At 46.5% G+C, this 14,453-nt stretch overlaps 1 protein-coding gene across 1 annotated transcript in view; it reads left to right on the top strand.

Annotated features, from left to right (window-relative positions):
• The window catches only part of LOC147097958 (inactive carboxypeptidase-like protein X2), a 185,900-nt gene that overhangs the window by 148,333 nt on the left and 23,114 nt on the right, over positions 1-14,453 (top strand). The window contains exons 11-14 of the mRNA XM_085971060.1: positions 8,362-8,510; positions 10,838-10,922; positions 11,962-12,106; positions 14,064-14,146. Of these exons, the coding sequence (XP_085827186.1) occupies positions 8,362-8,510; positions 10,838-10,922; positions 11,962-12,106; positions 14,064-14,146 (462 nt within the window). The remainder of the gene's footprint in view (positions 1-8,361; positions 8,511-10,837; positions 10,923-11,961; positions 12,107-14,063; positions 14,147-14,453) is intronic.

The raw sequence follows: 14,453 nt of genomic DNA, 5'->3' as shown, positions 1-14,453 counted from the left end.
CTTTCTACATGTTGGCTCAAAAAGCTCTCCTGGATGCACTTTAAGAATTCTGCACCCTCTAAGCCTTTCACACTCTGACTATCCCAATTTATATTGGGGAAGTTGAAATCCCCCACTGTTATTACCCTATTATTTTCGCACTTCTCTGAGATTTGCCTACATATCTGTTCCTCTATCTCCCCCTGACTGTTTGGGGGCCTATAGTACACTCCCAGCAAAGTGCTTGCCCCCTTTTTGTTTTTAAGTTCTACCCATATGGCCTCATTAGAGGAACCCGCTAATATATCGTCCCTCCTCACAGCAGTAATTGACTCCTTAATTAATATTGCAACACCCCCTCCCCTTTTACACCCCCCTCTGTCTCGCCTGAAGATTCTATACCCCGGAATATTGAGCTGCCAGTCCTGACCCTCCCTCAACCATGTCTCCGTGATAGCAACAATATCATACTCCCATGTGTTCAACAACAACTTCAGTTCATCCACCTTATTTGCAAGACTCCTTGCATTAAAATAGATGCCTTCCAGCCCTGCCATATTCCCTTTTGCCTTCACATCTTTGCTCTGCCTTCCCAGCTGACTTGTTTTTTCCTCTGTATTTGGCTGTAAATCACCCCCTACTATAGCTCCACTCTGTACCCCATCCCCCTGCCAAGTTAGTTTAAACCCCCCCCAGCAGTGCTAGCAAACCTCCCCGCAAGGATATTGGTTCCCCTCTGGTTCAGGTGTAAACCGTCCGACTTGTACAAGTCCCACCTTTCCCAGAAGCAGACCCAGTGATCCAGGAAACTAAAGCCCTCCCTCCTGCACCATCCCTTTAGCCACGCATTCATCTGTTCTATCTTCCTATTCCTATACCCACTAGCACGTGGCACGGGGAGTAATCCAGAGATTACAACCTTTGAGGTCCTGCTCTTTAATCCTTCACCTAGCTCCTTAAATTCTTGCTGCAGGACCTCATCCCTCTTTTTACCTATGTCGTTGGTACCAATGTGGACCACGACCTCTGGCTGTTCACCCTCCCCCTCCAGAATGCCCTGCAGCCGCTCAGTGATATCCTTGACCCTGGCACCAGGGAGGCAACAAACCATCCTGGATTCACGTCTACGGCCACAGAAACGCCTATCTGTTCCCCTTACTATAGAATCCCCTACCACTATTGCTCTCCCACTCTTTTTGGTGCCCTCTCCTAATTCCTCTGTTTCTGGTGCTCTCTCCTAATTCCCCTGTTTCTGGTGCTCTCTCCTAATTCCCCTGTTTCTGGCGCTCTCTCCTAATTCCCCTGTTTCTGGTGCCCTCTCCTAATTCCTCTGTTTCTGGTGCTCTCTCCTAATTCCCCTGTTTCTGGTGCTCTCTCCTAATTCCCCTGTTTCTGGTGCTCTCTCCTAATTCCCCTGTTTCTGGTGCCCTCTCCTAATTCCTCTGTTTCGTGTGCTCTCTCCTACTTCCCCTGTTTCTGGTGCTCTCTCCTAATTCCCGTGTTTCTGGTGCTCTCTCCTAATTCTTGTTTCTGGTGCCCGCTCCTAATTCCTGTTTCTCGTGCTCTCTCCTACTTCCCCTGTTTCTGGTTCTCTCTCCTACTTCCCCTGTTTCTGGTTCTCTCTCCTACTTCCCCTGTTTCTGGTTCTCTCTCCTACTTCCCCTGTTTCTGGTGCTCTCTCCTAATTCCCCTGTTTCTGGTGCTCTCTCCTAATTCCCTTGTTTCTGGTGCTCTCTCCTAATTCCCCTCTTTCTGGTGCTCTCTCCTAATTCCCCTCTTTCTGGTAGTCTCTCCTAATTCCCCTGTTTCTGGTTCTCTTTCCTAATTCCCCTCTTTCTAATGCTCTCTCCTAATTCCCCTGTTTCTGGTGCCCTCTCCCATTTCCCAGGTTTCTGGTTCTCTCTCCTAATTCCCCTGTTTCTGGTGCTCTCTCCTAAATCCCCTTTCAGGAACCCTCTCCTAATTCCCTTCTTTCTGGTGCTCTCTCCTAATTCCCTTGTTTCTCGTGCTCTCTCCTAATTCCCCTGTTTCTGGTGCCCTCTCCTAATTCCTCTGTTCCTGGTGCTCTCTCCTAATTCCCCTGTTTCTGGTGCTCTCTCCTAATTCCCCTGTTTCTGGTGCTCTCTCCTAACTCCTCTGTTTCTGGTGCTCTCTCCTAATTCCCCTGTTTCTGGTGCTCTCTCCTAATTCTCCTGTTTCTGGTGCCCTCTCCTAATTCCTCTGTTCCTGGTGCTCTCTCCTAATTCCCCTGTTTCTGGTGCTCTCTCCTAATTCCCGTGTTTCTGGTGCTCTCTCCTAATTCTCCTGTTTCTGGCGCTCTCTAATTCTCCTGTTTCTGGTGCTCTCTCCTAATTCCTGTTTCTGGTGCTCTCTCCTACTTCCCTTGTTTCTGGTGCTCTGTCCTATTTCTCCACTTTCTGGTGCCCTCTCCTGATTCCCCTGTTTCTGGTGCTCTCTCCTAATTCCTCTGTTTCTGGTGCTCTCTCCTAATTCCTCTGTTTCTGGTGCTCTCTCCTGATTCCCCTGTTTCTGGTGCTCTCTCCTAATTCCTCTGTTTCTGCTGCTCTCTCCTAATTCCCCTGTTTCTGGTGCTCTCTCCTAATTCTCCTGTTTCTGGTGCTCTCTCCTACTTCCCCTGTTTCTGGTGCTCTCTCCTAATTCCCCTGTTTCTGGTGCTCTCTCCTAATTCCTCTGTTTCTGCTGCTCTCTCCTAATTCTCCTGTTTCTGGTGCTCTCTCCTACTTCCCCTGTTTCTGGTGCTCTCTCCTAATTCTCCTGTTTCTGGTGCTCTCTCCTAATTCCCCTGTTTCTGGTGCTCTCTCCTAATTCCCCTGTTTCTGGTGCTCTCTCCTACTTCCCCTGTTTCTGGTGCTCTCTCCTAATTCCCCTGTTTCTGGTGCTCTCTCCTACTTCCCCTGTTTCTGGTGCTCTCTCCTAATTCCTCTGTTTCTGCTGCTCTCTCCTAATTCCCCTGTTTCTGGTGCTCTCTCCTGATTCCCCTGTTTCTGGTGCTCTCTCCTAATTCCTCTGTTTCTGCTGCTCTCTCCTAATTCCCCTGTTTCTGGTGCTCTCTCCTAATTCTCCTGTTTCTGGTGCTCTCTCCTACTTCCCCTGTTTCTGGTGCTCTGTCCTAATTCCCCTGTTTCTGGTGCTCTCTCCTAATTCTCCTGTTTCTGGTGCTCTCTCCTAATTCCCCTGTTTCTGGTGCTCTCTCCTAATTCCCCTGTTTCTGGTGCTCTCTCCTAATTCCCCTGTTTCTGGTGCTCTCTCCTAATTCCCCTGTTTCTGGTGCTCTCTCCTAATTCCTCTGTTTCTGGTGCTCTCTCCTAATTCCCCTGTTTCTGGTGCTCTCTCCTAATTCCACTGTTTCTGGTGCTCTCTCCTATTTCCCCTGTTTCTGGTGCTCTCTCCTAATTCCCTTGTTTCTGGTGCTCTGTCCTATTTCCCCTGTTTCTGGTGGTCGCTCCTAATTCCTCTGTTCCTGGTGCTCTCTCCTAATTCCCCTGTTTCTGGTTCTCTCTCCTAATTCCCCTGTTTCTGGTGCTCTCTCCTAATTCCCCTGTTTCTGGTGCTCTCTCCTATTTCCCCTGTTTCTGGTGGTCTCTCCTAATTCCTCTGTTTCTGGTGCTCTCTCCTAATTCCCCTGTTTCTGGTGCTCTCTCCTAATTCCCCTGTTTCTGTTGCTCTCTCCTAATTCCCCTGTTTCTGGTGGTCTCTCCTAATTCCTCTGTTTCTGGTGCTCTCTCCTAATTCCCCTGTTTCTGGTGCTCTCTCCTAATTCCCCTGTTTCTGTTGCTCTCTCCTAATTCCCCTGTTTCTGGTGCTCTCTCCTAATTCCCCTGTTTCTGTTGCTCTCTCCTAATTCCCCTGTTTCTGGTGCTCTCTCCTAATTCCCCTGTTTCTGGTGCTCTCTCCTAATTCCCCTGTTTCTGTTGCTCTCTCCTAATTCCTCTGTTTCTGGTGCTCTCTCCTAATTCCCCTGTTTCTGGTGATCCTAATTCCCCTGTTTCTGGTGCTCGCTCCTAATTCCCCTCTTTCTGGAGCTCTCTCCTGATTTTATCTGTTTCTGGTGCCCTCTCCTAATTCCCCTGTTTCTGGTGATCCTAATTCCTCTGTTTCTGGTGATCCTAATTCCCCTGTTTCTGGTGATCCTAATTCCTTTGTTTCTGGTGATCCTAATTCCCCTCTTTCTGGAGCTCTCTCCTGATTTTATCTGTTTCTGGTGCCCTCTCCTAATTCCCCTGTTTCTGGTGATCCTAATTCCTCTGTTTCTGGTGATCCTAATTCCCCTGTTTCTGGTGATCCTAATTCCTTTGTTTCTGGTGATCCTAATTCCCCTCTTTCTGGTGATCCTAATTCCCCTGTTTCTGGTGATCCTAATTCCCCTGTTTCTGGTGATCCTAATTCCTTTGTTTCTGGTGATCCTAATTCCTCTGTTTCTGGTGATCCTAATTCCTCTGTTTCTGGTGATCCTAATTCCCCTGTTTCTGGTGATCCTAATTCCTCTGTTTCTGGTGATCCTAATTCCTCTGTTTCTGGTGATCCTAATTCCTCTGTTTCTGGTGATCCTAATTTCCCTGTTTCTGCTGCTCCCAATTCCTCTGTTTCTCGTCTCTCCCACAATAACACCGACCGATACACCCACCTCCCCACAATAACAGCCTCTGATCTAATACATCCACCTACCCCGTAGAATCATAGAATGGTTACAGCACAGAAGGAGCACTTCAGCTCGTCCCACTCCCCCGCCCTTTCCCCGTAGCTCTGCAAATTTTTATCCTTTATGTTCTTAGCCAATTCCCTTTTGAAAGCCACGACAGAGTCTGCCTCCACCACCCTTTCAGGCAGTGCATTCCAGATTATAACCACTCGCTGCGTAAAAAGGATTTTCCACATGTCGCCTTTGGTTCTTCTGATAATCACCTTAAATCTGTGTCCTCTGGTTCTCGACCCTTCCACCAATGGGGAACAGTTTCTCTCTATCTACACTGTCCAGACCCCTCATGATTTTGATTTCTCTGATATACTCAGTATGATTCAATATAACACAGTCTGAATTGTTCCACACCCCTGACTGTAACAGGCTCTATCAGTTAAAGAGTGGCATGGTCTTAGTACCACTATGATAGCTGTGCTCTGGAGAATGTCAGCAGACAATCTCAATGTTTTTTGTGTTGCCAATTATGGATCAGCTGGTTGTGCTCTGAGTTGCCAAGAGCAACCTGACCTTTGGCGGTTACAAGCTATTTTAGTGGGGAGTCTGCTTAGTCCTTGAGAAAGTAATTTATCTTTTAAAGGACAAATCCCACAAACATGCCCAACATCCTTTGATTTTAGCAGACGCTGTAGTCTCCCAGCCTCTGATGTCTAACACAAACATAATTCATCCTGGCAAACTCACTGAATTCTACAGCCCACATCCATTGAGGATGAGTGAGAAGTTTGTATCTGAGAAGCCGGTTCTGAACATTTTGCTTTACAATTTTCACCTGTTCCACATGTGTAGAACCACCAGTGTGGAAGTAAAAAGAGGCAGAACGAACCGCCAGAATTGAAAATAACAACAGAAAACACACAGCAGGTCCGTCAGCATCTGATGGATGGGGTAAACTTTTGGGTGAGGCTGGGCGTTCTGAAGGGTCAAATCTGAAACGTTACCTTGTCTTTCTCCTTCAGATCAGTGTGTGTACATAGAAATACATTAAAGTTACAACACGGAATCAGAACATTCCCACATTACAACAGTGACTGCACTTCAAAAGTACTTCATTGGCTGTAAAGCGCTTTGCGACGTCCTGAGGTTGTGAAAGGCGCTATATAAATGCCAGTCTCTCGTTCTTTCTTTCATTCGGCGCTACCAGCCTGTGTTGGCATTTACCCTCAGTGAGGAACTGGTCTTAATTTCATTTACCCATCCCTGTTCCCACATCCCTTCAACTCCTTTTCTTTTACATAACATAAGAACATAAGAAAAAGGAGTAGGAGTTGGCCATTCGGCCCCTCGAGCCTGCTCCGCCATTCAATGAGACCATGGCTGATCTGATCTTGGCCTCAACTCCAATTTCCCGCCCACTCCCCATAACCCTTGACTCCCCTGTAGCTCAAATATCTGTCTATCTCCGCCTTGAATATATTCACTGACTCCGCCTCCACAGCTCTCTGGGGTAGAGAATTCCAAAGATTCACGACCCTCTGAGAGAAGAAATTCCTCCTCATCTCCATTTTAAATGGGCCATTCAATCTAGTCTTGGTTTGTCCACCCATTCAATCTAATCTTAAATGTTGACATGGGTTTCCCCCTCAACCACTAACCCTATGTAAAGAGGTTTCTCCTGCCCCCTACTCTAAAACTCACATTTAACCTTGTATCTATGGCCCCTCGTTTATGACTCTTCAACTACTGGAAAGCAGTCTGCTTCTATCCTCCTGTCCCATCCTTCAATAATTTTAAACACGTCTATCGTATCGCCCCATGATCTATGGGGCTAAAAATTCGGTGGCGCCGCGTTTGGGGTGCCAAGCTCGCCTGGGCACCAGAAGTCCCGCCCCGGAAGGAGCCAGGAGTGCCAGCCCGATATTCAGTTTGAGCGCCCCAAGAGGGACGCGGGGCGCTGCTCGAGGCGCCCCGCGGCGCTGCTCGAGGTGCCCCGCATCCCTCTTGGGGCGCTCAAACTGAATATCGCAGCGCAACGTGCCGCAGCGTGGTACTGCAGGCCTTCCTCCCCTTCTTAAAGGGGAGGGGCCTGCACCAGCGCGATCACCGATCACGAGTGCCGGCAAAAGAGCCCGGCATCGAGGAGAAGTGCCGGGCTCTCAGGACACAGCCGGCACTGCCCGGGGCGGGGGGTGATCAGGAGGCCGGGGAGGGCGGCGCGAGGAGGTGCTGGCAGGTGGCCACCGAAAAAAATGGCTGCCCCGCACCTTCCCTTTAATTTGCGCCACTACCGCCACAGGTAGGCCCCCCTGAACCGGTCGCGATTTGCGACTGGTGCTACGGGGGGGGCGCGACCCAATATCGCGTTCGGGACGATAGCGGGGTGCTGCGCACACCGATGACGTCATCGGTGGTGGCGCAGCACTACAGGCTAACGCCACCATTAGCGCCCCGCTAAATTTCGCAGGAGGCGTGGCCAGTGGCGCTAAAGCCACTGAGTGCCCTCTTTAGGCGCTAACTGGTGGCGCAGCCCATCGAATTTCTAAGCCATGCTGTTCTAAGGATAAAGGTCTTGTCTGCATATTTGTATTTCCAATGAAGTACAGAAAGCTATACCCAACACAAGGAAAACAGTAACTCAACATCTGGTCTGTGGCCTTATCGTCTTTGTTTTTAAGCATGCAGTACTGAAGCTTCCTCGAGAAAAGTGCCTCTTGCCGATGATTTCTGTCCCTGCGCATCTTTCTTGTGGTGTTGCTATGGCCAGGGTTTCAAAGGCAAAATAAAAGCAAGCATCTTAAAGGAGAGTATCCCCTGCACGCAGTGTGGCATTGTCCTAAAATCTCACTCTTTTGAGGAGTGGTGGTGAATACTGTTGTCAAAGCAGATGGGATAGCCATTGATCATGCTTATTGAGATGAGTATCAGAGAGTAATGCTTTACAGTGGTGATAAAGAACAATTCTCTCAGCATTGTTAGCCAAGCCCAGTCGTACCCTCACTCAGAACGGTAGCATAGTGGTTATGTTACTGGACGAATAATCCAGCAATAGGAGTTCAAATCCCACAGCTAGGGAATTTAAATTCAGTTAATTAAATAATTGTGGAATAAAAAGCTAGTATCAGGTAATGGTGACCATGTAACTACTGGATTGTTGTAAAAACCCCATCTGGTTCACTAATGTCCTTTAGAGGAAGGAAATCTACCGTCCTTACCCGGTCTGGCCTATATGTGACACTGGACCCACAGCAATGTGGTTGACTCTTGACTGCCCATCTGAAATGGCCTAGTAAGCTTCTCAATTGTCAAGAAGGAACTCACCACCAATTTCTCAAGGGCAATTAGGGATGGGCAATAAATTCTGGCCTTGCCAGCGACACTGAATGAATAAAAAAACTCAATATTCGCACACGTGCAACTTCCAGCTAGAGGTCACAAGATAGCAATCAGGAGCAGGAATGCTGGCTTATTTCCCCGCACTAACCCAGAGGCCAATTATACCATCCCAACTGCTGCTTCAGCAGGGATCACACAACCAACGATGGAACCAAACCTGGGACCTTCAGGTCAGTACACATTGCCTTTGCCACATTGGGCCAGCGGAGGAATAGTATGATTAGTTTCCTGAATATTTTTAACACCAAGAGTTTAACTTCAAAAAAAATAACAAGGAAATTCAGTTTTAGAAGGATGATACAGTGATTGAAATTGCTTCTGGCATTTCCCAGGCAGGTGCTGAGGACGAGGAGGAAGAGGACTATTTTGATGGGGCCTGGTGCCCTCAAATAGAGGACCAATCACAGTGGATTGAGGTGGATGCCAGAAAACTGATTGAATTCAGTGGAGTGATCACCCAGGGCCGCGATTCACTGATGCAGTACGTTGATAAACCACTCCCTCTATTTTTCTAATGGCTGGGTTTGTCGCCTCATTGTCCTTCAGCTCTAATGAATGTTGCATTTTTGTCTGGGTGAAACCAAATGTTTCCGGGTCTGAGACATGCAGTTGATACAGGCTCTTGTGTTCTAAACTACATAGGAATAGGCAAGAAGACTGTCGGTGGAGAATCATGCTGAAAATCGCGCATCAGGTTAACTTTCTTCACCCAGAGGGTGGTGGGGGTCTGGAACTCACTGCCTGAGAGGGTGGTAGAGGCACAAACCCTCATCGCATTTAAAAGGTACTTGGACATGCACTTGAAGTGCCGTAACCTACAGGGCTACGGACCAAGAGCTGGAAAGTGGGGTTAGGCTGGATAGCTCCTTTTCAGCCAGCACAGACACGATGGCCCGAATGGCCTCCTTCTGTGCTGTAAATTTCTGTGATTCTATGATCTGAAAGTTCGAGGTAGTTTCCATGACTTTAGAAAGTACTGATGTGAGGGCAATAGGCAGTAGTTGTAAAGGTATTTAGGATTACCTTTTTTTAGGAACGGGGTAAACATCAGCAAATTTCCTAGAAGGAAAGATGTAATAGAGAATGAAGAGAATGTATATTGCAGAACCAAGTCTGGAGGTACTTATCTTGAGGACAATATGAGGGATACCATGAGGATGACAGGACTTTGATTATCCATCACCTTTAAAGTTCTGGCCTAATCCATGATTGTCAGTATGGTTTTAGGCATAGCCATTCTACTGGTGACCTTCTTGCCTATACTACTTACCTCTGCTCCAATAGTTTGGCAATTCAGTAGTCACATTTGGATATCTTACAATTCCAAACAAATCACTATTATATAATCTTTCACCTGAGCTTTGTTCATGGCTATCCAGCTTCCTCTAAATCACACACTCTATACGATAGTTGATGGTTCACCCTCTATTTGTTCCTTCAGGGCTCTGTCCTCACTACCACTCTATTGCTTATTCGTATCAGATCTCTTTCACTCATCATCCAATACTATCCAACCTTTTGTTGATGATTTCATTTTAAATTAATTAGTTTCCTTTCAATCTTGTGGCCTCAAAGCTCATAACCTCTGGCCCTTTTGAAGTGCAGTGGCTGAATCACGTCTAATTGATGTCCCCCAAAGAACAATGACATTTTTGTGTTTTTGATACTTCAAGCACAGTGTTTTCATACCCCTCACAAGTCTAACCATCAACTACCACATCGTATCTTTGATAGCCCTCCCCTGTGACATCTACCACCAAGAAGGACCAGAGCAACAATACCATGGTATCACCATCACATCCGAATTCCTCTCCAAGTCACACACCATCCTGACTTGGAAGTGTATTGTCGTTTCCTTATTGCCACTGGGTCAATATCCTTACCTAACACTATTGTGGGAGCCCCATCAGCATAAGGACTGCGGTGGTTGAAAGGAGAAGGCCCATCACCACCTCCTCAAGGGAATGGCATTTGGAATAACTGCAGCCTTGACACCTTTGCCCACACCCTGAGAACAAAATGAATGTCCATTTTTCAACTGTAGGCATTTGTGGCCTCACTATCTCTCCTGATCTCAAATGGCATTTCCACATCTTCTCCATTGCTAAACCTGTCAACCAGAAGTTTGATTACTCTTTTGTGCCAAACACATCTTTTACATTCAATAATACTTATCTTACATCTAAAAATGTCCAAGGCTTGAATAATGCTCCCATACCTGGAGAGGCTCTTGACACCTCTCTTGCACTCCTGCTACAAAAAAAAAGCTTTGTCATCTAATAGGCAATCCTTCTGTCACCTCCAGCTTCCAACCTCTCTTTCCTCATTACAACTTTTCTTGTCACTCTCTATTTACTGTCATGACTCCAGAATTTCCTCTCTTGATCCTAAGCTCTAAACATACCGTCCTAAATACTTTCCCCCTTTCTGTCTCCCCAATGCAAAACTCATCACAATGTCTCCTAAACTCCTTCATTCGCCAGGACCTCAAAGCTATGACTCCTTCAATCCTCTCTTCTGACAATCTTCAGACTTCCACATACAAGTTTGGCATCACCTAATCACCACTTCTTAATTAACTTATCTTTTCAACCTTGGTCATTTCCTGTGTTTTGGACCTTTGCTCTTCATCCTAGTTCTTTAACTTTTTTTTAAAAACATATGTGTCAATGGTGTGTTCTTCAGAAATACCGAATAGTCAAAATCATAACTGAACCAAATTAGTGCTATTAATTCATTATAAAGAATTTGAAAGCCAGTGGTCACACAAAGCTCTTGAAACTAACAACCAAATCTCTTCATTGACAGCAATGACTGGGTGAGCTCATACTTTGTGCAGTTCAGCAATGACAGCCGTTCCTGGATGACGTACACAGATGGATATTATGATTGGGTACGTGTCTCACAAACTGATAGATATAATTGAATATGTATCACCCACTGACAGATGTGACTGTGCACATAATCACACGCTGATGGACATGACTGGACACATCTCACATACAACGACAGATGTGATTAGGTTATGTATCAAGCACGCTGAATGGCCATCACACGCCAACAGATACTGGGTATGAGTCATATTGCCAGGTGCAACTGGATAAGTATCGAGTAGAGTGGATGAGTATCATCCGCTGACAGATGTTACTGGCTATGTATCAGACAAATTGACAGCTATGACTGGGTATTTGTCCAGATGTTGAAAGATATTATGGGTTATGTATCACACAAATAACAACTATGATTGGGTATGATGACAGGTACAATGGGTTACATATCACACAAGATGACAGTTAAGACTGACTCGCTGACATGTGTAGTTTGTTCACGGATGGATTTCACAACCAGATATTTGCCCTGTCAGTGTAACATACACCACAATATATCGCCCTTTCAGGCTACAGTAATACTTATGGCTTTAAATAATAAACAAAACAAGTTTACAGGACTCCCCGAAGGCTCCGCCTGATGTGGAAGAAGGCCATACGGGGATCAAGGACATTCCAGGTTCAGTCTCTAATCTGGGCTGATCTCAGACAGGACAAGGAATTGGGGATGGACAGCAGCGGGATCCTCGCCCCTGTAGTCACAAACCGTCCAGTCCCACAAGTGAAAAATAGCCCTTTGTATGAGTCCCCGAGTGGAAGCACCTGACACTGGGACTAATAGAGTTTGTGAGTGGAATAGTCTGTGCCCAGATATCTCAGTCTGAGCCCCTTCGTGGGCACGTCTGTGCCCATGGGTTCCTACCAGACCTTCAGTTGGTCATTATTAAACTCAACACTGGAAAGCTGACAGACTCTGAATGATAGCGGGATTTATAGGAGTGATAGTTCCCCGCAGTATTATCAACAATAAAAACAAAGAATATTTCAAATACGACAGCAGAGGCCGTTAATAGGTAGTTAACTGATATTTCCGCATTTCTGTAGCTATTTTATGGGAACGTGGACACCGACACACCAGTTCTGAGTGAATTCCCAGATACCATTGTTGCTCGCTACATCCGGATTAATCCACAAAGCTGGAATGGAAGCCTGTGCATGAGACTGGAGGTACTCGGCTGTCCAGTGACAGGTAAGAACTTTCTCTCTCGCAAGGAACGAATATCTGTCCATCTGCAATGTCATGCGTGCAGTGCAGCAGTTAGATGCGAGTGATGCACGTACCAGTGTATGATAGAAAATACATACTGCATGTGTGAGTATTTGCCCTGTGTACTGTACATTATACACAATATATGCAAGTGCTTACTCTGTGCTGCAGAATGCATATGATAAATGTACCAATGTTTATTCTGTATACTGTACAACAGTCAAGTACATATGCCAGTGTCAGCATTTATTAATATACCAGTCCACTGGAGTTTTAAAATAACATTCTGGACATTTGTTTTTACAATAAGATTTTGGGGGGAAAATTCGGTATCGCCCCATTTGGGGCGCTAATATCGGCCGGGCGCAAAGTTTAGCGCCCGGCGCTAATTTTCGCTTCCGACTGCAAAATTTGCTTCTATCGCCCCTGGAGGTGATTTGAGCGTTAAACCAGACACCTCTCTTAAGGCGCTAACGTCGGGGAGCGAGGCACTACCTCAGAACGCTACCGAAGCTCAGGTGATGCCAGTTACCATGGAAGCCAGACAGACTGGCGCCATCCAGTTCTTAAAGGGGAGGGGGCCATCTTGCTGGCCAGCCACACCCTGCTCATTGCAGCCTTGAATCTCGGCCTGGAGAGACCTCGAAAGTAATTGTGTTGGAAGCACTAATGGACAGGCCCAGGGAAAGAGCTCGGCGCTTAGGAACCTCAAAAGTGGTGCTGAGGGCCAAAACTCCTTAGGACAGCGTTAAAACCAAAAATTTTGCCGACAAGAAAAGGCAGGAAGCGCCCGCCTTTAAATAGCGCTCCCCCAGCCCCTTCCTGACTTGAAAACGTTCCCCTCTATCTGTCGTTCCTAGCGACAGGCGTTAAGGCAGGGAGCGCGACTCAATATCCGGTCCGGGGTGTTACCGGGGCATTGCACGCTCGACTGACGTCACGATATGCGGGCGCAGGAGATCGTGGCGGTAGTGTTTAGCGCCGCCACAAAATGACTGGTCAATTTCGCTCGGGTGCTAAAATCGCCGCGCTCAGGCGCTAAGTTCCTAGCCACCTGATAGCGCCCTCCGGAGGTGCTAACGCGAGGCGCTAACCAACCGCATTTTTCCCCCTTTATCTTTCAAACTGTTCCAACTCAGTGACTCCAGTGCCAGTTTGGATTCTCCAAATTATCCACGTCTTTATTTCCACAGAAAGTTAGATAAGAACATGAGGGAGGAAGGAATAGAAGGGTATGCTGACAGGGTGAGAGGAAGAGGGGTGGAGGAGGCTCGTGTGGAGCATAAATGTCAGCATGGACCAGTTGGGCTGAATGGCCTGTGTCTGTGCTGTGGAGTCGATGTTGATTTAGCACATCAGTGAAACAGTGTCCCATGCTCTATTCATTGACGATACACGGCGGCTGTAGCTGTAGTTTAATTTTCACAAGTGTTCATTTAGATGAAGGGCTCATGAAATCAAAGATGAAAAAAAAGGATTTTGTTCTTAAAATATATTTGAATAGAATCATAGCACAGGAGGTCAGTCAGCTCACCGTGCCTGTGCCACGACAAGCTCTTCCACTGGAGCTGTTTGCTCTAGTCACAGTTCCCTGCCCTTTTTTCAGTATCATTTTATATTTTTCCTTTCGAAATTCATACAATTCCTTCAAATAATGCTGTCGTCGCTGCCTCAGTCGCCCCCTTGTGGTAAAGCACTCCATGTTCCAATGACCTTCTGTGTGAAGACTTCTCACTTCCCTCTTTCTTCCAATGATAATATTCAGTCTATGCCTCCTTGTTGACAATTTGCTAACCAGCAAAAGCAATCTTTCACTACTTAGCTCCTCTGAACCTTTCCTAAATTTGTAAACGGGGTTAGGTTGTACTTACGGATCAACTGATCATGACTATTGCTACCAAACCTACAACTCTGACAACGTGCTATGTCTCTCTCACAGCCGTCAATCCATACGAGTCCAATGAAGTGACTGCAGAAAATGGTCTTGACTTCAGGCATCACAACTACAAGGACATGCGACAGGTACGGCCAGACTGATGCCGCGTATCAGATATTGGGCATGTAAAGTCATACTCCGGTTCGTAGGGAGCAAGAGCTCATTTGCAACAGTGACCTTTGCTTCTCAAGAGAAATATCTAAAACACAACATACTATTTCACATTTATATGCATAGCCACATATCTGTCCACTCTCCTAATTGTTTACATCCTCCATTTATCTTCTGCATTCCTCCTCACAGCTTTCCATACCCCCTAATTTGATGTTGCCAGTAAATGTTGATATTATTCTCTCAATGTGTGTCCTATACTCATTGGAATTTAGAAGAATG

Source organism: Somniosus microcephalus, chromosome 30, assembly GCF_052327205.1.
Source record: "Somniosus microcephalus isolate GS21.2 chromosome 30, FLI_Smic_1.0, whole genome shotgun sequence".
In the NCBI taxonomy this organism is placed as follows: domain Eukaryota; kingdom Metazoa; phylum Chordata; class Chondrichthyes; order Squaliformes; family Somniosidae; genus Somniosus; species Somniosus microcephalus.
The sequence above is the reverse complement of the archived record's forward strand: the minus strand, read 5'-3'. Positions and strand labels throughout refer to the sequence as shown.